The 22,191-nt window shown below is 39.0% G+C and overlaps 2 protein-coding genes across 3 annotated transcripts; both read right to left on the reverse strand.

The window, feature by feature from the left end:
• Positions 1-1,088: 1,088 nt before the first annotated feature.
• On the reverse strand, positions 1,089-7,070 carry spx (spexin hormone). Its single transcript, XM_022217460.2, has 6 exons — positions 6,893-7,070; positions 6,392-6,475; positions 4,691-4,748; positions 3,686-3,748; positions 3,460-3,546; positions 1,089-1,301 (listed from the first exon to the last, which is right to left on the reverse strand). Exons 1-6 carry the CDS (start codon positions 6,896-6,898, stop codon positions 1,237-1,239), a joined length of 363 nt encoding a protein of 120 aa, XP_022073152.1. The 5' UTR covers positions 6,899-7,070; the 3' UTR covers positions 1,089-1,236.
• A 6,557-nt stretch (positions 7,071-13,627) lies between these two features.
• On the reverse strand, positions 13,628-22,048 carry golt1ba (golgi transport 1Ba). 2 transcript variants are annotated; one of them, XM_022217456.2, is made up of 6 exons: positions 21,887-22,048; positions 21,135-21,226; positions 20,025-20,203; positions 18,005-18,086; positions 17,557-17,591; positions 13,628-15,859 (listed from the first exon to the last, which is right to left on the reverse strand). In XM_022217456.2, the coding sequence occupies exons 1-5, from the start codon at positions 21,909-21,911 to the stop codon at positions 17,583-17,585; spliced, it is 387 nt and encodes a 128-aa protein (XP_022073148.1). In that variant the 5' UTR covers positions 21,912-22,048; the 3' UTR covers positions 13,628-15,859; positions 17,557-17,582. The 2 variants fall into 2 exon arrangements, with proteins under 2 accessions (XP_022073148.1, XP_022073147.1); XM_022217455.2 differs by lacking the exon at positions 17,557-17,591 and having other exon boundaries at positions 21,887-22,047.
• Positions 22,049-22,191: the final 143 nt, after the last annotated feature.

Raw genomic sequence — 22,191 nt, forward strand, 5'->3', positions numbered from 1 at the left:
TATGTGAATCAGACAAATTAAACAAAAAAAACATCCTCCATAATGCCTTTAAGTCTGACTCTCCTTCCACGTTTATGAGTATAATCTTTAGTGCTTCATACAGCCCTCTGCTTTTGAGAGCTGGAAAGACCTGGTATCTATTAAAAAGGACACTGAAATAAGTGTGTTGTGTGTTCTGAAGAGGTTAAAATTACAGGACATTTCAAAATCTGACTACACTGAAGTAATACTCTAATATTTGGTCAATGGCCTCCTCTGTTGTCATAAAATGTAGAGGCTTCAATGCCCACCATTTTCTAATGGCAGTTTATGGATTTTCCCTATGTTCTTTAGCATCCCTAGAAAGCTCTAGCAGGACCTAAATGCATTGTATAAATGGTGCTTTTAGAGGTCTCAGACTTCTGTCTTGCACAAAGATGAAAAATAAAGTGCCAGTTCTCAGGACATTGTGTTGACACAGCAGAAATAATATCAAATGAGAAGAGCTCATCTAAATGAGGATAAACATTTAAAAGAACAGCAAATGCCTGAAAGTCAATATATCCCTATATATTTGGATTTTTCATCTGGGGCCTGAATTTTGCATTTCCTTTACATAAAAACATTGAAACTGTCAGGGTGGGTTCTGCCTTCACCCCTACAGCTGTGATAAACTGCAGCCTGAATGTGAGTCGACAACGGAATAAGCATTGTGCAGATAATGGATGGATGGATAAATACGTTGCTGTAGTGAAAGGTGAATAATTGGTGCACAAAAATGAACTAGAGTGTTGGAAATGAAGTCTTCAAAATTGTAATTGAAGACATTATGAAACTGGATGGCACTGAAGAGCATGCAAAGCTCCGTGTCCAAACGTTTGAATGGTACTGTATAAGTAAAGGTATATTCTGTCTTACTCCTCAAACCAAAGAACTTACAGGAAATAAGAACAAATATTGTGTGACATTAAAAAATGATAATTGTTTTCAAAAGACTAAAATTCTACAGCTCTGTTAGTAATGTCCTTTATGTACATTACTAAATCTTGATTGATTATTACACAATTAAACAAAAAAATTCAAATCTTCAGACAACCTCAGACCAGTAGTGCTATGAATTCAAATCTTTTTATTAAAACGGCACATTTCAAACTTTGTCAGAGAAGTGATATTTATAAAACAGCTGTTCCCTTCCTTCGCTCAGAACAGAAAACTTTAAATCAAAGACGATGCTGCGTGACAGCTTTACAAACACTATCAGAAGTATTCTCTCTTCCACACTGGCAGCTCCTGGAAATACACCTCGTCTGGATTTTCATCGGCTAGAGGACAGAGAGAGTGACATGGTGTGGGTTAAAAATAGCATACATGTAAAAAACATAAAGACCTGCAAAGAGCTTCAGGACAAGTCTTAAAACTACAAAATGTTAAGGAGAATGAACTCCTGATGAAAGATTTCATGGTTTTTCTCCTGGCATTTTTATTTTCAAGACTTGCAAGACTTCCTATTGTTTGGAATCCAGATACTTACTAATGTTCCTGTAAACACTGTCCTCTGTCTATATATCTGTCTATCCAGCTTTCACATCCAGAAGTAAAAGTTGAAAAGTGGAAATAATTTGTTTGTTTCATGCTGAGTATATACACTGCCAGGCAAAAGTTTGGACTCGCCCTTAATTTTTCTGTGATTGGTTCATATTACCTAAATTATGAGCGCAATTTAGCCATGTTTCATTTCTAATCACAGAACTACAGATAAGAACACTGAAAACAAAACTGAAGCATCTAGCATATAATACTGTTAATAAACTGTCTAAATCTGTGACTCATCAAAATAGCCTCCTTTAGCTTTGATAACTGCTTGACAAATTCGAGGCATTCTTGCAATCAGTGACATGAGATAATCACTTCCATTTCCTCCCATCCTTCTGCCAACATCTCATAAAGGTTTTTAGCACTTGTGGGTTCCTTGTTCTTGACGTTTCTGTCCAGTTCATCCCATGCAAGTTCGATGGGGTTAAAGTCAGGGCATTGAGCTGGCCAAGTCATGATCCTTAGCTTCCCCTCCTCTTCTTTCTTGGCCAAATACCTCTGACACAGTTTGGAGGTGTGCTTTGGATCGTTGTCTTGTTGTAGTGTGAACGGCTGTCCCACCAAACGCAGCCCAGAGGGAATGGCATGCCTCTGTGAGATACTGTGGTATCCATGCTGATTTAGAATTCCTGAGACTTTGTGCAGATCACCAGTTTGTCCCCCTGCAAACCAGCCCCAGACCATCACGCTACCTCCACCATGCTTTACTGTGGGAACAACACACGCAGGAGTCAAGTGTTCTCCAACCCTACGTCGAACGTCGTCGTTTTGATCCAAACATTTCAAACTTTGATTAATCTGTAAACAGAACTGTTTTCCATTCTTCTACAGTCCAGTTTCTATGTTCTTTAGTTCACTGAAGTCTCTTCTTTATGTTCTGCTTTCTTAGCAGCTAGTCTGCCTTTCAGACCAGTCCTGCTAACGGCTAACGGTGTAGCCATCCCATAATAGACCACTTTAGACGACACTGAAAGTGCTTTAGTTTACAAAAAGTCATAAAATGTTGAATACAATCGCTATAATTGCATTTTGCCTTTGCAGTAATCTGCAGACAGATGAAAAGTGCGGATAAATAGAAATGAAACTAATGTTTATGTAATTTAAGTTATTACACTACCAAAGAGGCGGAGTCTCGGCAGAGTAATAACTTAAACCACAAAAATGTCTGTCTTTTAATAACGTATATAATCAATAATATATAATTATATATATATATATATATATATATATATATATATATATATATATATATATACATATATATATACATATATACATGTTATTATATAATAACATATATATATAATTATAATATATAATATACATAACTATATATATATAATTATTATAATAATGTAATTTCATAAACTAAAAGTTGACTTTTAGTTTATGAAAACGTATTTTTGTTTATGAATAGAAATTTATATTCCTAAAAATAAGAGCCATCAAAATGACACCATTTATCCAGAAACTATGAAAACAAGAATGAATCTGTGGATTTTCAACTTTCTCAAGGTCCTTGAATGACTTTTGTTAATGTGCCATACAATAGAAAAAAACAAACTAAATCCAGGCTTTAAATCAGACAATTCACTTTTTCTCTGTATGTCCCATTTTAAAATTGTTTTAATTTTTAAACTTTAAATTGTACACACGTATATGTCCATTCATTGATTCAACTGTCAACCAAATATTGCTGTTTGACAAAAATGCAATTAATTGTGATTAATTAATTACAAAGTCTGTAATTGGATTTTTTTAATTGCGTCCCACCACTAACCATATATATATATATATATATATATATATATATATATATATGGTGGGACGCAATTAAAAATTATATGTGTGTGTGTGTGTGTGTGTGTGTGTGGGTCCTGCTCTCACCTCCCTCTCTGGCCTGCTGCAGGAAGTTCAGCAGGACAGTGGCAGCCTGATCCACACTCAGCTTTTCTGTGTTCTGACTGCGGGTCTCTGATCGGCAACAAACACCACACACATATTATCAGTCTACTGTGTGATCCACCCACTAACAATGGAAAACTGTCTCGTTCTTCATAATTAATGTCTGTTAACTCCAGAAGCATTTTTTGAATAGTAAGCTTTACTGTACCTAAATGCAGTGTGTCATAGACATCTCCCTCCTTTCGGTCCTCTGAGATGAACCTGCGTCCCTCTTTAAAAAAAACAACAAAAAAACGGGAGGGAATTATATTTTACATATCCAAAAGGTGTTGTTATTTAGTCCCGGTAATTTGTATTTCACAGTGGCTATGACTGATTTATTGTGATACTGCTTGAAGGAACAATAATGATTTTCTGATTACATCACAAAAGGCTTTCTCTGCACATTCTGCTCATCTGACGGCAGCTGAACGTATCAGCTTCATGTCTAAAAGAACATCCTACTAATTTTCTGTAAATGTCACAACAACAATCTTAGTAGGTCGGACTTGGCAACATTTCTGAATCATTTTCCACCATTTTACCAGATGTACACATTGTACTTTTTTTGTATGATGCATTCTATATTTCTGTATTTCTATATTTCAACACTTACACTGGTCTGAAAAAATCATAGAGAACAAACAAAACAACTTGCATGCCTTTCTCATACACTTTGATTTACAGTTCTACAACTGTTCCAAACTGAAATGTCCATATAAAATAAAGCTTTACTATGATCAAGACAGAACAGGTCAGATTATTAGGATCAGTAATAATATAAACGAGGTTTTACAAAATGTAAGCAGGACTTGAACTTGAGTTTGTTGTCTGTAAGAGTCTTTCCTCTGAGTTTGTTAAATACCTGCAGCATCAGACAGCAGCAGGAGACAAAGAAGTATCTCTAAAGAGAGTGAGGTGTGTGCATCTATGCCAATGGAACCACAGCAGTTAATTAAATCAGAATAATAATCAAATTAAAAAATAACAATAATAAATGGTTCTCACCTGAACACAGGGTGATCATGTTATGTGTTTCCTGTCTGTAAAGAGCCATGCTGGCATGCTGACAGATAACTTTGAAAAACAGACCACTGTCTATCTACTCATTTCATTTTGAACCTTGCGTTTCCATCCAGACATGTGATGGTAGTAGGCCAACACAGATACATACGTGTGCCCTTCAAGTACAGCATGGCCTGCGGGGTCCAGTTTCTCCGCTGATAGGAGCCCTTTAGTGAGAAAAAAAGGATGTCGTTGAACTTAAACCTGTGCACATTATTTGTCTGGTAACTCGGCCATTTTTAAAAGGTAAAACAAAGTACCTTTTAAAAATGGCAATAAACACCACACACACATTGTGTGTGTGATCCACCCACTAGCAATGGGGTGGATCAGATATAACTGATCAGATATAACTGATCACAACATTCTGATCACTGACAGGTGACAAGTGAATAGCATCCGTCATCTTGTTAAAATGTAAAGTTCTGCTGGGAAACCTTGAGTCCTGACATCTGGTGGATGTTTGGCATGTCTCACCCACCTGGGGGGTTGCAGGTCAAGCAACCCAACAACCCCTCCACCCCTCCATGGCAACAGCAGTCCTTCATACCATTTCCAGTTGCCACTCTCAGCAGAGTGGAGTGACCCGGGAAACACGACAGAACTAAGATGTTCACCTGGGTTCCACATTTCCCAGATCCAAATCTTATTGCACATCTGTGGGATGTACCAGGATAAGACTGATGTAGGAAGCTGCAACCTACAGGACCCACAGAATTCACTGCCATCATTCCGGTGCCTCAGGACATCTCCAGAGGTCCTGAGTTCATTCATGCCCCACTGGGTCAGAGGAGTTTTAGCAGCATAGAGGAGACCAAGCTTATGTGTGTGTGTGTGTGTGTGTGTGTGTGTGTGTGTGTGTGTGTGTGTGTGTGTGTGTGTGTGTGTGTGTGTGTGTGTGTATATATATATATATATATGTATATATATATATATATATATATATATGTATATATATATATATATATATATATATATACATATGAAGACTTCATTTGCAAAAACAGGTCACTCCGTTTTCAGAAAACTCTTTTTTATTGTTACTTCAGATAATAATAATAATAATAATAATAATAAAAATAATTAATTTTTTCTCTATTTTGCCATGTATTTTTGAGTGAGTCAAATCCACTCAACTTCAGTTTGATTGATATTATCTAGAGTAAACAATAAAAAAAAGTTTTCTGAAAATTTATCAAAACTGAGTTATCTAGTTTTGCAAACGAACTCTTCATATATATATATATATATATATATATATATATATAGCACCCTCCATAATTATTGACATCCCTGGTTAAGATGTGTTGAAAACCTTAATAAATTAAATTTTTATTTCAGAAGCATACTCTCACAGTGAAAATTGTGAAAATAGGTGTTGTTTTGTTGGCAAAAGGGGGTTGTACAAAGTATTAAAATCAGTGGTGCAAATAATTGTGGCACACATGATTTGATGTAAAAGAATTATTTCTTAATGTGTGATTTTTTTTACACTGAATAAATGCACTTGAATTAAAGGTTGGATTTTCCTCTTTTTTCACTGTGGTCCTATATTATTTAGAAAAAAAAATTAATTTATTAGAAGCTAAAGAACACATCTTAAGCAGGGGTTCCAATAATTATGGAGGGTGCTATATATACACATATATATATACACACACACACTCTCACATATGTATGTACATATATATATATATATATATATATATATATATATATATATATATATATATATATATATATATATACGCACACACACACACACACACACACACATATATACATATATAAAATTTTGTTTTTCCGATACCTTTGGTGCGCTCCATGACTGTGAGATGAACGTTGCCAACAGTAGCAGAGTGAGAACATAAGTTAGTGTGATGGTCCTCAGAGCCTGCAGGAGACAGACACATTCATTCAATAACTTTGAAAATAACTGCAATATAATCTCACAAAGAGCACATATGTGAATCCAAAACACATTTAGACAAAACTGCTTTTCATCCACTGTCAAGTGATGCATGGAATGCCTTAAAATTGACATGTTTTAAAGCAGCCCTCAAACGTTTCCCTGACTTCTCTAAAGTTAATTCTTGTTGTTCTGATATTTTCTCTCTTTAAAAAATGCAGTCCTTCTTTGTAAATGCATGTCCTCAGTAAAACTGTATATCATCTTCTTAGGTTTCAAAGTAGTCTTGAACAAAATAGTGCTTCTAGACCAGGTGGGAAAAATAAGACTTTTAAAAGAGGAACCAGCTCCCTCCATACATTTCCCCACCTAGTTGAGTAAGTTTAGCTGCACTGTTCTTACCTTCATGGTGTCAGAGTGCTGAGAGCCTGGTGTCCTGCAGAGACTGCTCCAGGTTCAGGGTGATGTCTGGGGATGGTTCTCTCCTGTATTTATATCCTTCTGTGTGCTCCAATAGGTCACGCCAGTCTGATGAAAGGGGGTGGTTAGTGAGTGAATGAACGGAGGCACCGATCAATCCTGCTGCTTGCATTGAGAGCTGTACTATACTGTAAATATTTCTGAATTAAAACAGCTGCCATCAGCACTTTCACATCCAGCCCATAGTTTTTCAGCATTAGTAAAGTTGGAGCTGCAGTCCGTTAATATAAAATGTGAGCTGGTGCTGGCTGGTGCCACCGTGGATAAGAGCCCAATATTTCCCTCTGTGGGAATATTGATATGTTTGCACCTTGCTCACTGGAGCAGGATATGGAGGAATGAGAGCTGGATTTTATGAATCAAGGCAACACAGTCTGCAATGGAAGAAGCGATCCAGAGGCTGCAGCAGTGAATCAGAGTGGTAGCACTGCATTTCTGTCATTGGGAACCAAGTGTGAGGACTTTACCTGACCCCTGTCTCTCTGCATGTCCAGCTGTACAAGCTGTTTGGAACAGTGTTACAGCTGGCTATGAAGTACACATACACTACCGATCAAAAATTTGGGGCCACTTAGAAATATCCTTATTTTTGAAAGAAAAGCATTTTTTTCTATGAAGATCACATTAAATGAATCAGAAATTCAATCTAGACATTGTTAATGTGGTACATGACTATTCTAGCTGGAAATGGCTGATTTTAATCAATCAATCAATCAATCAATCAATCAATCAATCAATCAATCAATCAATTAAACCTTTATTGTCAATGCACACTTTCATATACAATGAAATTGTGATTTTATTGCCTCAGAAGACTTCAATCTTTAGACATCTGCAGTAAGATGCTGCAGATGTTTTATCAGTCTGTGGTAGCAAGTGTCCTGTTTTATGCTGCAGTCTGCTGGGGAGACAGTATAAAAAACAAGGATGCAAGGCGTCTGAACAAACTGATTAAAAAAGCTGGCTCTGTGGTTGGAATCACATTGAACACATTGGAGGATGAGGTGGGGAGACGGACACTGAGCAAGATGGAAGCCATTCTTTCAGACATGGATCATCCACTTCACATCTGCCTCAATGAACAACAAAACATCAATGGACGGCTCCTATCACTGCGCTCCAGGGACCGAAAGATTTAGGAAATCTTTCTTGCCATCAGCAGTCAGGCTATTCAATTCAAAATTAAACAGATAAGAACCCTGACAACTGAATTTCCCTTCGAGGATGAATAAAGTGATTCTATTCTATTTTAGCCCGCCTCCCGTGAGTTCCGCCAATCATAGCAGCTCCCAGCGCAAACCTAATGCACGTACATCACCGACTTCACTTCCTTGTTTATGGTTTGAAGATGCAGACATGTGCAATACTAATGTCTCTCATTTACCAACAACAATTACTGCTGAAGACCGTGATAAACAATTAATTCACTGATGTTCTTCACCAAAGCGGAGCTAAACCGTTTTACAACCGTGCAATATTGTGGTGGAATACAAAAAAAAGAAAAAAAATCATCGATTGATACACTCATTTGTTTTTAAACACAAAACGTATTAGAACGGCTGAAATGAGTGGACAACAGACCAGACAAATCACCATGATGGAAACTGTTAGCCTAGCTGCACTAGACAACCCACGGCAACGAATTTAATTCTCTGCCAGGGTGGGTCTAGTTACCCTCGGTAAGCCTCGAGGTTGGATGAAGTGTAGAGTCAGAAGGCGGGCGTAACTAAGTGACGACAGAGGCGCGACGATTCTGACAGAAACAACCAGAAACAACCATAGAAACAAGGATAGACAAGAAGATGGCTGCGCACAACAAACAGTTATCTTTCGACTCGGCTTTGGCCACATCCCTTAAAGATTTGAATAATCTTTCTGTTAACATGTCTGTAATATACTTGAGCTTCACCCATTGACTGTATAAATAAGGCTTCACCAAACTCCTGCATCCTCTGATTTCCAGCGCTCTAGGAACTACGTCAGCCTATTCGTTGCACTGATTGGTTGTATACCTACCCAATTGCTGCAGAGAGATTCGAAAGACAACCTTTTAGCCCGCCTCCCTCCCTATCGAGAGTTCCTAGACCCTTGTGTCTTCAGACCTGGGTCTAGCGCGGCTAGGCTAGGAAACTGTTGCATCCAGATCCGTTAGAGCACTGAAAGAATGAGGTGAATTAGATTAATTATTCCACCAAAGAACACGGCGGAGTTATGTGACGATCAGCGTGTGTGAATCCTTCCTCTGTTACCAACATCACTCAAAAAAAGACTCAGGGATTTGGATGAAATTTTCAGGGTCGGTCAGAAATGACACAAGGACCAAGTGATTAGACTTCGGCAGTGATACGGCTTAAAGTTTGAATCCATGGATTTGTTTAGGATTTCCCATTGAGGTAGCGGCACGGCGTCTGACAGCAGCACAGTAACCATGGCAACAAGTGAACGCTACCTCAGCGGCCCGCTGACTATCCCATGATTGTGATCCTACAACAAATCTACCACTGTGGACGTATCAGAAATGATACAAGGAACAACTGATTCAATTGTGGGGGCGTTTCTGAGTCCCATCAATTCCAGTTGCCAGCTACATATTTAGGTCACGCAATTCAGTATGTACACATGCAGAACACACACCTGTTCAGCGCAAGGTCAGGTAATGAACAGTCTTGATGGAGGACTGCACTCGCTCACTGAGCGTGTTTGTGTGAACACGTGTGTACCAGGAAGTGAAATTAACTTTTGGAGCCACTGACAGATATGTCCAAATGTGATTCATTCCATAGTAAATTATCACAGCAAATCTACCAACCATGTCATGTTAAGCCAGTATCTGGCTGCTGCTAATTTCAATTACACAGTCTATGGTGCAAAATGGTCGGCCGCTACTCCGCTACACCGGTCGCGTGACTAAGCTTTAAATACATTAAAACCTATGTTGTACCAGCACTATTATTATTGGTTCGTTAGGTTTAGGCACAAAAACCACTAGGTTAGGTTCATGGAAAGCTTGTGGTTCGGGTTAAAATGATCACTTTTAACATAGTATGTAGTCGTCATGGCAACAGTAAACATGTCAAAGCAGCAACGTGTCTTGAGAACAGCGGGCAGCGCTGTCGGGATAACGGGCTGTCAGGGTGTTTGGATTCAACCTGTTGAAAGATATGCTTAACGCATGCTGCTACGCATGTCATCTATCTCAATATCCTTCCAAATTTCCCTCTTCTTGTTGATTTAATTTCGTCGTTTAAGTGTATGCTCCATAGGCCTGTTATCTATCGGCCTACTCCTGCATTTGCTCCTAAAATGCTGTCAGTAATTTCCACCGCAGCCTCCATACTTCAACTGAAAAAGATGTAGAAAAATTAAACCCAATTAAAACAATTAAAACCAACAACAACAAAAACACCCCCCAATCACTGAGATGCAGATTCGCACAGGACTAGTATTATCCCAGGACGTCGGTGTTCGGCGAAATATATTAGGTAATTTCCGGGGGAATTATTACTTTAATAATTACCGATATGGCGCATTCGCATGGGATTAAGATCACCGACGTCCTCGGCAATTATTACAAATCACCAGAGGTCTCCAGGTAATACTAATCCCGTGCGAATAGGGCTGACAGCAATGCTTTATAGGGCTTTGTTGACACGGTGGGTAGCTTTGAACTCTGACCCGGAACTTATTGACCCAGCACCGCGCATGGGTACTTATAATGCTGATTCCGCTTATAGGTCATGTTTCACAGAGAACATGCCCAGACATGTTCAGACTCTGCCTTAGCCCCACTGCACATTTTACCCCTTTTATTTAGAGATCTTAAGTACACATCATATCATTTGCAGAAGACAGGGTTAGTTAGATGGAGGCAATTAATTCACTGTGGTGAACCCTGAAGGGAAAAGCTGAAAGGAAAAGAGGAAGAACACATCATTATGTTTTGTTATGTTTCACGTTTAATTTTTCTACAAAGCATGCGATCTGTCTTTACAACAAAAATGCATGTTTTACTTAATGATCTTCCAGCCATGAGTGTGTGTGTGTCCTCCTCAGACACACACCATGCCATCAAAACATCAGTGATTACTAGAACCTTCTTTTTTGTGTATTTCATAGACGTCTTGACTCTATTCTTCAGTTTAATAGCATTTGCCTTAATTATATCATCTTTTACTCTTAGCACATTGTACCCAAAATTATTACGCCACACCAGCCAAAGCTGCCCTGGGTATGGGAGACTAAAACCAAAAGCCCTAGAAATTCTGTTTTGCTGTTCTAATATGTAGACTAGTTGAAAACAAAATCATTGTGACGTTTATGAAATTGCATTCTGACATACTTTGGGTTCTGATTTCATAGTGAAGGTTACTAATTATCTGATGTGCACAGACATATACAAGCACAGTTCAGATTTTGGTTATTTTGGGTGTCCACAGTTTACAACAGCCCAGGATAAATGGTGCTGCAGAATATATGAGGGAAAAGTTCTAAATAGGAAAACACCAGTGTATTTATGATTTATTCAGAATTCTGTCAGTCATGTTCATCTGAGAACAGCCAGTTACAGCAGAGAATAAATGTTGCTTCATTAATACTAAGCTACCTGTTACCATGTTTTGGTTGCCACTTAAATGATCAGTAAGGTACAATCATATTTTTTAAAGCATCAATACACAGAATTCTACTGCTGCAGATATCCCAGTGTGAAACTAACAAATCATTGATATGACAGAAAAAATATTTTGACATTAGTGAATATATCTGACTTTTACATTCAATCAATATTCAGCTGTGTAACCAGTGTATCAACTGAAGCTGATGAAGCAGTCGAGGCAGATGTCCGCCTTTACTGGGCCTGCTTCTGTCTGAGGTATTTTTTCCTTCCCAATAAAAGGGGCTTTTTGGTTCCTCCCCACCCACTGCTTGCTCATAGGGAATCCAAAGGGAGCTTTGGATTGTTGTGTTCTCTGTTCAGAAGTCGTAAGATCTTCAGCTTACTATCCATCCATCCATTCTCTATACACCGCTTTATCCTCATTAGGGTCGCAGGGGGTGCTGGAGTCTATCCCAGCTGACTCGGGCGAAGCCAGGGGACACCCTGAACAGGTTGCCAGTCTGTCACAGGGCTACATATACAGACAAACAATCACACTCACATTCACACCTACGGGCAATTTAGAGTAACCAATTAACCTCAGCATATTTTTGGACTGTGGGAGGAAGCCGGAGTACCCGGAGAAAACCCACACATGTACAGGGAGAACATGCAAACTTCATGCAGAAAGATCCCAGGCCCAGGCCGGGATTTGAACCAGAGATCTTCTTGCTGCAAGGCAAAACTAACCACTACGTCACTGTGCAGCCCTTCAGCTTACTATGTCTATACTATATTACTATATCATGGGTTACAAAAAGAAGATGTTGTGAATGGAACTGGCATTATATCGATGAGACTGAGTTGAAACTGTGGCTGTGACTGTACGACAGCTCGCCTGTCTGAATTGTAGAAAAGTAAATTCTGTCTCCACATCGAGGCTAATGCATAATTATAAGGAAGAAGTGATATTAATGTTGTGTTATGTTGGGTGGAAATGCACATAGCTCTCTTGTATATTCATTCTTCTGCTGATGCTGCTGGTATGGAGAAGGTCTGATTAGGAGAGACGGTATACATCCCACTTTGAAAGGTGCAGCTCTCTTATCTAAAACTATGGACACATTTATTAGAAAACTGAACCCCTGAAAGTCCAGAGGTGATACCAAGCCCCGAGAAGTTGAAGTGAACTGAATTTGAAGAAAGAGATGCACTTCCTGTGCAACAGTTGAATGCAGGTTGCAGAACTCACTTTTCGAAAATATGTTTATGCATTTAAACCTACTTTTAAAACATTATTTAAAATGTTGCACATTATGACTCACCTGTCACACAGCAACACCACTTGTAGCTGGACCACATTCACTGAAACGGTGCTTTGTCTATTATTAGGTGATATAAGCAAGACTACAGACTTATAGCTGATGTGTAGACAGCTCATTCAAGAGTAGATAGACTCAGGATCATGTCTCTGACAACAGAAAAACCTTGAAAAGACTAACCCTATCGCTGGCATACATATAATGTCCAAAAGTGGGCCTGGACCAAGGTGTGTTTGCTGGGTACAGGTATGTGGATGCTACACTTTATTACCTCCGCCAAGGAGGTTATGTGACGTCTGTCTGTCTGTCTGTCAGCAAGATAACTCAAAAATGCCTGGGCAGATTCAGATGAAATTTTCAGGGGATGTAGACTATGGTAAGAGGAAGAGCTGATTTTATTTTGGTGGCAATCCGGAAAGGATCCTGGATTCTGGATCACTTTGAATTTTTAGTATGTGGTCCAAAATATGACAAAAACATCATAGATTAGTATGTCGTCCAACAAATTGGAACAAGGTGTTCAGATAGCTCAACTGGTTAAGAAGGTGATTCATAAACAGAACTGTTTCACAGATGCGGGTTTGATTCCAGCTCATGATCCTTTACTGCATGGGTTTCCTGTTTTCCTCTCTATCCTTGGCGGAGGTCTGCACTCTCTGAGTGCTTTTCTAGTTTACTAAGTAAAGAGCAATAAAGACATAAATGACAGACCACAAGAAACATGAATGGCCAATGCAAAACTAACTTCTATAGTATATTTACAAAAGTGCCATACAGCAAAACATTGTCGTTTCACAAGTAATTTCAGTTTTCTGGATGCTTTCAGCAAAAAGACCCACAGCAGAAAAACCTATTTATTCAGCTCTTGGGTGGTGGCAGGTAGTTTCACCATTAACAAACAGGAGAATTTGTACATTTAAAACCTGTGTAGAGTTAGAAGACTCTGGACAAATGAAGAAATGAAAAAAGGATGTCAGGAGAACATATCTCCCAGTGGTACAGTTGATGAAACTAATGCTCACCTAAATATAGAGATCTGTAGGTCCAGAGACATGTGAAGCTGCAGCTGTTTCACTTTGTCAGCTTGATAGTGTTTACAGGGTAGAGATGAAGTTGTAGGTTTGACCACTGCAAAAATTTATTTGATTTCTTCAATTGAGATGTTTCTGCTGCAAATGAACATACCAGTGTTTTTCATGTTTTGGCCCATAGTAGGATTAGTTCATAACAATGTTGGGCCTTAGAACTTTGGCTTTATTACCACCCATTTCCAGAAAGACATCACATTTCACTTGCAGACTGCAGAAAACTAAGCTGTTCATATCACATAATCCATTTCAGTAAACATTTTGTTTTCTTAAAGGGTATTTTTAGAGAAATACAAATTTAGAAAACAGATTAGGATCACTGCCCCCTAAAGACTTCAATTTATCAGAGGCTAATAAGGTAACTTGGAAAAAAAAGTCAAAAAAAACATTCTTGCAACATAGTAGCTACATGTAGCACTTTTAAATTCTCTGCTCTCACAAGCTTTAAAACAGCTGGAGTCTGAAAGAAAACAAATATCTGCAACTGAACTCCTGAGTGGCTCTGCTCACAGGGTAAAACTTAGCCAAGCTATCTGTCTCAGTCTTACATATAGAATACAACTTCAGTGAACATTTGCAAGCATATTCATGCTCTTCAGGTTGTTGTAGTCTTTTATGTGTTGCATCGTCAAATCATGTTTTCCCAATATTTTTGTATTATAGTTCTTCTTTATGAATTAAGCTCCACATTTATGAACTCCACTGGAGTCGATGGGAAATGGTTGGGGTGGATGGCGGTGGAGCCCAGGTTTGCATACTCTGTGGACTATGCAACTAAACCATCAATCAGCAACATATTTATATAATATAGTAATTAGTAGCAGAACTTCTGGAATTGCACCCATGACTTTTATGTAAGTGTTCTGCTAGAATAGCACTGCTTTAAAAAAGCAACAGTGTAGACGGATATGAAATCAGACAGTGCACATTCTTACACTGTTTTCAAGTTAATGACTGAGCTGCTTAGCTTGCTACTGACCATTAGAAAGTCAGCTGACCTGGAAAGCATGCCCCCAGCTGGCCAGCAGTTAACTTACAGCTAGCACAGTCTGCTAGTTAGCCTTACCAAATGTCTAGCATTTAACCATATTAGGTGCTACCACATTCTAGTGTGACCAGACTGATTATACTACTTATAATATCCACATTTAGTAGCTTAGGGGGAAAACACAACAAACACTAGCATGATCCTACAGCACTTCACCATACATGAAGTCAAGCAGTGGTCGTTGAAAAAAATAATTTATACTAAAGTACATTGAACTCCCAGCCGACCGTAAAAAGAAATTACATGTGACAAAAGAATTATTACAATTTCGTACTTGGTATTCAAAAAGCTGCAATACGGAAAAACAAAAGTCACAGAACAATGGCAAAGAGACAAAATGCTGGACTTTAAAGCTTTTGTCTAAATAAAGTTAAAGCACAGGCACAGAAACGTGACATGACAAGCTGTTGGCCCACGTCTCATCCATGTGGAGGGTGGGCAGTTTTGTATACGAGTTCTAGAGGATGTGACAGTCATGTAGAGAGTCAATGAGGCCTCAAAGGAGTCTTCCGACCTCCATTTTCATGCAAGATGCTCTCAACAGTGAAGGGATCAATAGCATTTGAAATATTTTTAGTAACTCCATCCTTTAATAACAGACAGGTGCTGTGACACTCTTGTGAACCTCTGAGTGGTAGCACTGACCAGTGAAAATACAGACAGACAGAAAACAGTCTTTGCCTGCTGGAGGGGGAAATCTGAATGTTTCGTGGCTTTAAATCAGCGCCCAGGGAGATTGCGTTGTTTTATAAAACCTGCTGTACTCCTACAGCCTTCTTTGGGTATAAAAAGTCACTGTTATACCATGGTGTTGCTCTCGCCCACTTTGTCCACATACTGAAAGAAAAGACAGAAATCATGTTAAGAACCATCTGGCTGTTTTTCAGCTCTCATGTGTAAAGCATAATTTGACACAGACTTAGGAGCTTTCAGTGAGATGCAAAGTGTTAGTGTGATTAAATCGATGGCTAGACTGCACTGTTTGGCCATTATCCTGCATCATTTCTAAAGGACAGCATGCATGACTTGAAGGGACACACCACAGGTGAACAGGACAGACAGGATTACTTTGTGACATTTCTGGTCATTTTTACATGGTGCTTCATTCAATAATACTAAATCTGTAGCTGGACTAACTCACCAGATTCAGACTACAGGTATAAGCCTGTTATTTCAGTTGCACAATTCCCGCCATATTCTCCTCTAATTCAATTATCTGTATGCTACTGTTTTCCAAATCACTTCTACTTTAGAAAACAACAACCTCAAAGTAGTGACCTACCATTTAACAAAGATTTGCAATAAGGCAGGACTCTAGTTCTTTCACAAAAATGAGCTATTTTAATCAGATTGCTTGTCTAGCTGCAAATGATACATAAAAACATTTCCCCAGACACAATTTTGAAGTGGCACTGCTTAAATTTCAATGCACTGACAAAGTAAATATCAGTTTTCTTAGTGAGTTGAACTGTGTGTGTGATTTCACATTACCGACACTAAATCACTAAAATCACAAGCACCTTACCATATCATCTCAACACTGGCTGTGGCTGTATTGGTGTTTTTCTACAGATTTTTGTTTTGATTTAATTATAGTTCTTCTGAGTCAGTTAAGAAGGTAGTGAGTTCAGTTCAGTTATTCTCTCCTGTGTTCAAAATCAAAAGTGCACCATACTTCCTGTCTGGTTAGCCATTTATTGTAATGTTACAATTCTGGGTGTGGAAAATTAATCACTATATGGCTCCCTTGCATGGCTTAACAGCTTGTGTGGTGACGACGCAAAGAGTGGATTATTAAGTGGCTCAAATTACAATATAATGCTCACTACTGAGTTTGTGTTACATAGGAAGTAGTGAACAAGGGGGTGATGTCATTAGAAAGGGTCAACTTTATGAAAATATCCTCTGCTGGAGTGTGAAGCACAGTCAGGTTCAGATAATGTTCATTCCAATAGAAGAGGTGTCATATTACTATATTTATTTATTTATATTTGGTCAAACTGAAGTCAGAATCCATTTTGTGAGGAGACGTGACAGAGTCATGTCACATCATGTCCTGTAATTCAGAGAAGTTCTGTTGGAGTATGAACAGCTTCGTAAAAGAGCCATCATTTGCCATCAATTGTGAAAAAAAGCATTACTGGTCCTAATAAGTCTTTAACAAGCTATCCAAAAGGTTTGTCTCATTGACGGTGACAGGTGATCACAAATATCTTATGAGTAAACTAGCACAGCACTAGTTAGCTTGTCAAGGTGTTGAAAGTGAGATTTTACGGAGGCAGTAACTTGGACTTCATACTTCAATTCATTTTGCACAATTTAGCAAATTGAGTATTTTGTTAAGTCTGTTAAGTCTCAAGAATGATCAATTTTACAACTTACCAAAATTCCTAGTGGTGTGTGCCTTTAAGGTCAGAAAAGTAAATTAAGATTTAAAAAAAGGGATTACAAGTTCTCAAAACTAATATGCTTCCATTCTATGATGAGGCATGTTAGATATGATAGCATGCAAGGGAAAATCGGCAGTGACTGACCACGACTGCTGATTGTCCTCAGAGCCTTACGAAGGCTTTAATAAAAAATAAACAGAGAGACATTCACCTCAAAACAAAGCTTCCCGCACAACAGCATGGTAGAAGCATGTTTATTAGCCGCAAACTAAATATGTGTATTTAACAGCGATAGTCCCTATTTAACTTTATTTTTGTGTTGGAAACATTCTTACCATGTGTTCTGAGATTTTATGTATGTAGCTGAATAACATGAGCAGCAAGTGGACTGCCACTCCAGACAAACTGAAAGTGTATTTTATTAATCCAGCTGTGAAGTGCAAGGAGTAAGTTGTCATTTGATTGTGGCAGTTTGGTTAATCTGTTGTGGTTGAGGAGTTTGAACAGGGTGATTAATGAACAAGAATAAGAGCCATGCTGCATATAAGCATAGAAGAGCTTCAGGGCTGCTGCAGCGCTGGGTAATACTCACTGCGCTGATCAAGGGCAGGTTTAGAATAGAGCCAAGGACTGGTATTCTTCTGATAAAGCCTACAACCACTGGGAAGAAACCTCTGTATATGATGACAGTGAAGAGAATCAGAAAGAGGAGAAGAGAAAAAGGCAAGGATTCAGACTACAAGACATAACTGTCTGATAAAATGGTCACTGTGACAGATCAGGGATTTTAGAGTCAGAAATTCCTGACTCATGTCATCACAGTTTCTTTGTCGTCTTTCATGACTTGTGTGAAATCAGAAAGAGGGAAGAGCCAGGGACCTCTAATTGAAAATTAGAACGTAAACAACTATGATGTGTGTTTAGAAAAGCCAAACAGTGAAAGACAATGGCTGGACAGCTGTCTGTGGTTGGCATGCAGGGTCTTTTGGAGTGCCTGAAGATCCAAATAACCCCTCAGATATTCCATTGAATCTTTAAATGACAAATAATGAAGATGCCTTCAAAGTACAGTACAGATTATAACTGTACCATAGACCTGTGGACACTAAACACAACTGGGGGCTATGTTCATGACACGTGATGTCGACAGAAGTGGCTCTCTATGCCATGCATCTTTGATGTAGAAAACAATGAACTTCAGTAGGGTGGATATAATATGGAGGAGGTTCCCACTTTACTCCTAGTTTTACTTTGCACAGCGCAGGTGCACTGAGCAACCAGCAGAAGTCACTAATGCAGCGATAAGATGGAGAAACCTCACTAGAATCACAAAGGTTTACCCTGAATGGCCTTTAGGTCTAGCCTAGCCGCGCTAGACAACCCACGGCAACGAATTTAATTCTCTGCCAGGGAGGGTCTAGTTACCCTCCATAAGGCTCGAGGCTGGATTCTCCTAAAACTGGCCGGACCAATCACCATGAAGTGTAGAGTCAGAAGGCGGGCGTAACGAAGTGACGACAGAGGCGCGATGATTCTGACAGAAACAACCGGCGCACAATAAACAGTTATCTTTCGACTCGGCTTTGGCCACAGCCCTTAAAGATTTGAAGCTAAAATTCAATTTGAAAGATAAACAAAGGACGGCACTGAAGTATTTCATTGAGAAGAAAGACGTATTTGGACTTATGCCGACGGGATATGGCAAATCCTTAATATACCAGTTGGCTCCGCTGGTTGGGAAGCTAATGGGACTTAGCCACAATCCGCCGGCGCTCTAGGAACTACGTCAGCCTATTCGTTGCACTGATTGGTTGTATACCTACCCAATTGCTGCAGAGTGATTTGAAAGACAACCTTTTAGCCCGCCTCCCTCCCTGTCAAGCGGTCCTAGACCCTTGTGCCTTCAGAACATGTGTCTAGCACGGCTAGGCTACTTTAGGCCCAGTTTTTGTCTGGAGGAGACCAAAAACTGGGTCACCCTGAAGCTTGAACACCAAGACACAAGCCAAGCAATGTTGTATGTGCAGCCCAAGCAGGGCACAGACCCTAAAGGGGAGGCTAAACAACCACTCCACAAGCTCACCTGGACAGAGAGAAAGAAAATCATGAAATTGTCTAGATCAAATCACATAATTAGATAGAGGACCACCTGAATACACACAAGACAAAAGTTCACACTATATTTACAAGTTGATAATGAAGATCTCACGGCGTTATTAAATAACTGACAACAGATGTCTGGGACTAAACACCTGAACTGCATTTGGGAGAGCTTGGGAGGAGTCATGCTGCCCTGGTCATGACTGCAACCTTTGAGAAGCCTTGTCTCTGGCTCAGATTCTATCTCTCCTCATTTTCATCCTATTCTTTTCTCCTGTATATAACTTCTCTTAAACACACACTCAGTAACAGTGATATACAAGTTCATTTCAGGGCAGATAACTCACAATTATATCTCTCCATCAACCTGTTGATTGATGGATAACTTAAAACATGCTTTTTTGATATTAAGAGCTGAACATCTTGCAACTTTCTTTATCTCATCATGAAACAAAAACACAGATAATATTTGCCACTTCCGATCTAACAGGTGAAATAACTTTTCCTCTTACCTGAACAAGAGGAAAAAACCATAGATCTCCAGCACAACTCCAATGATGGGCCAGCCAATCAGCACCACAAACACTCCTCCCAGGAAGAAACTGGTGGCCTTCATCTTGTGTTTCTGGAAAAAGAAGCGGAATGTCCTTTCCAGCCCAATGACAAAGGCGAGTCCAGCAACAAACAGGATCTACAGTGGAAAAGAGTTCAATATCAGAGAGGGGCTCAATACTGCAAGAGGATGAAGGAAAAGAAATCTTTTACAGTATCATGTGAACAGACTCCACTGCAGGAAAGCACTAACTTATGCTGGTATCAATGATGGGGAAAGGGACAGAAATTTAACCTAATATTATTGATAAATAAAATGATAGAGATAAAGAAATAATAGATATGTCACCAATCAGAACAATCTGAAAACAATGGTGTAATCAGACAGTTTTACAAATTTAAAACTGTCCACAGACAGTCAGCAAATTACCTAAACTCATGAACCCACACATAATTAAAAAGTAGGGTACTTGATTTTATAATTAAATACAAACAAGTTACACAGATTACAGTACTAAAACAGGCCTACAAAACTAGCACTGATGCAACAAAAGTCAGTAGTGACATTCCATTTTATTTCTAAATATACTGCTCCAATCTATTTTTAAATAAAGAAGCCTTTTCACATCTCAGAAGGAAAACCCAGATGGCATCATGGTGAAGACATACTTTAGCCTTTGAGACTTAGGAGGGGCGTGGAGTTGGAAGAGGTTCCATGTTTCCATGGAATGAGGTGTTTCTAAGTGATCTGGAACAGCATGAAGAGAGGTGGGTCCAGTTTTTAGCTTGACCTTTTCTAACAGTGCTCTCACTGTTTACCTCTGGGAATGACACAGTGTTTGCAGTACAGAAAATGAGCTGCTGAGGAAGAAAGTCTAACTCTTTCATACTTGAGTGAAATGTGAGGACATTACCAACAAGTTAGACAATTCTGTTATGGCTGGGCTTAGGATGGTGACCTTAACCCACGCATTTATGATACCACAAAGCTGGATATGATATTGATATATTACATGATTTGTGGATTTACCAACATTATAGATAGCATTAGTTCAAGCAGTAATACTCACATTTCCAATAGCCAGAAGTGCTTTGTCAAAGAACAGAATCATTCCAAAGAAGAGGAAAAACACACCAAAGCCTGTTAATCCCATTCCGATCTCTGCAGGACACACACAGACAGTTTACATGATTAACAGATCTTAACTTACATGATAAAATAAAAGTGATTAGCCACTCCTTCGTGCCAGCCTCCATTGCCTTTCATGTTTAGTTCTCAAACACTCATACTGTAGGGACCTAAAGTGCTTGTTATGTGTGGTCAAGTTAAACCGAAGTTCTTGACAGAGAAAGGTGCAGTGGAGGGAGACTGTCCTACTAGAATGTTTACATTTTTAGGTGGTTCAGGTCCAGACCACTAGTAAAACGTTAATGGCGAGTTTGTTCTGCTTATCATATTGCAGTTGTCCACATACTCAAACTTAGGACTGAATGAATTCAGGATTTTCAATTTACACTACCTCTATGATACATATCAGAACAATGAAGACAACAAACGTAAATGTGTGTAAAAGAAAGATGTTGGGACTTCCGATGTTTACTCTGAATCAGAAGCCTAAGTTGCTTGAAGTCATGGTATGGCTGGGAGTGAGTTAGTAGTAAGATTTAGATATTTGGGCCACTGTAGGAAAAGCCCATTAAAAAGAAAGCTACTTCTATTAGCACTGAATGCTAACTGCTAGTTAGCCAGCTGCAGCAGATGAAGCCGGTTGAGCAGAAACAGCAGCAAACTACACAAACACATAAATGACAGAGGTCTTACTTTGGGAGTCCGTTAACGAAATCATCCTGGCGCCAGATAAATGTGTGGCGATACAAGAAAAGCAGAGGAGGAATTCTAAAAGTGGTATTTTAAATAATTTGGATGACAGCTGCCACTGCAGCAACAGCCACGTCTTCCGGAAACACACCTTCTCATAATGTCGTCTTCCGGAACACTGCTGTGTTGCATTCAAAGCTGCAACGTTCCTTCTTTACTGATATAATTAATAATCTTACCATCTACAACAGAGCACATTTTACACATATTTACTCTATTAGTTTGTTACATATTTATTGGAGGAAATG

This window comes from Acanthochromis polyacanthus, chromosome 1, assembly GCF_021347895.1.
Source record: "Acanthochromis polyacanthus isolate Apoly-LR-REF ecotype Palm Island chromosome 1, KAUST_Apoly_ChrSc, whole genome shotgun sequence".
Classification (NCBI taxonomy): Eukaryota; Metazoa; Chordata; class Actinopteri; family Pomacentridae; genus Acanthochromis; species Acanthochromis polyacanthus.

Excerpts from the sequence above, each read along its gene's own strand:
- spx (XM_022217460.2), bottom strand. Across the intron at positions 3,749-4,690 it reads GCTGTACTTGAAGGGCACAC|AGGGACGCAGGTTCATCTCA; the intron begins GTATGTATCTGT and ends TTTTTTTTAAAG. Across the intron at positions 1,302-3,459 it reads GCAGCAGGCCAGAGAGGGAG|CCGATGAAAATCCAGACGAG; the intron begins GTGAGAGCAGGA and ends TCTGTCCTCTAG.
- golt1ba (XM_022217455.2), bottom strand. The coding sequence starts at position 21,911 with ATGATTTCGTTAACGGACTCCCAAA. Across the intron at positions 21,227-21,886 it reads TTCGTTAACGGACTCCCAAA|AGATCGGAATGGGATTAACA; the intron begins GTAAGACCTCTG and ends TGTGTCCTGCAG. Across the intron at positions 20,204-21,134 it reads CACTTCTGGCTATTGGAAAT|ATCCTGTTTGTTGCTGGACT; the intron begins GTGAGTATTACT and ends TTTCCACTGTAG.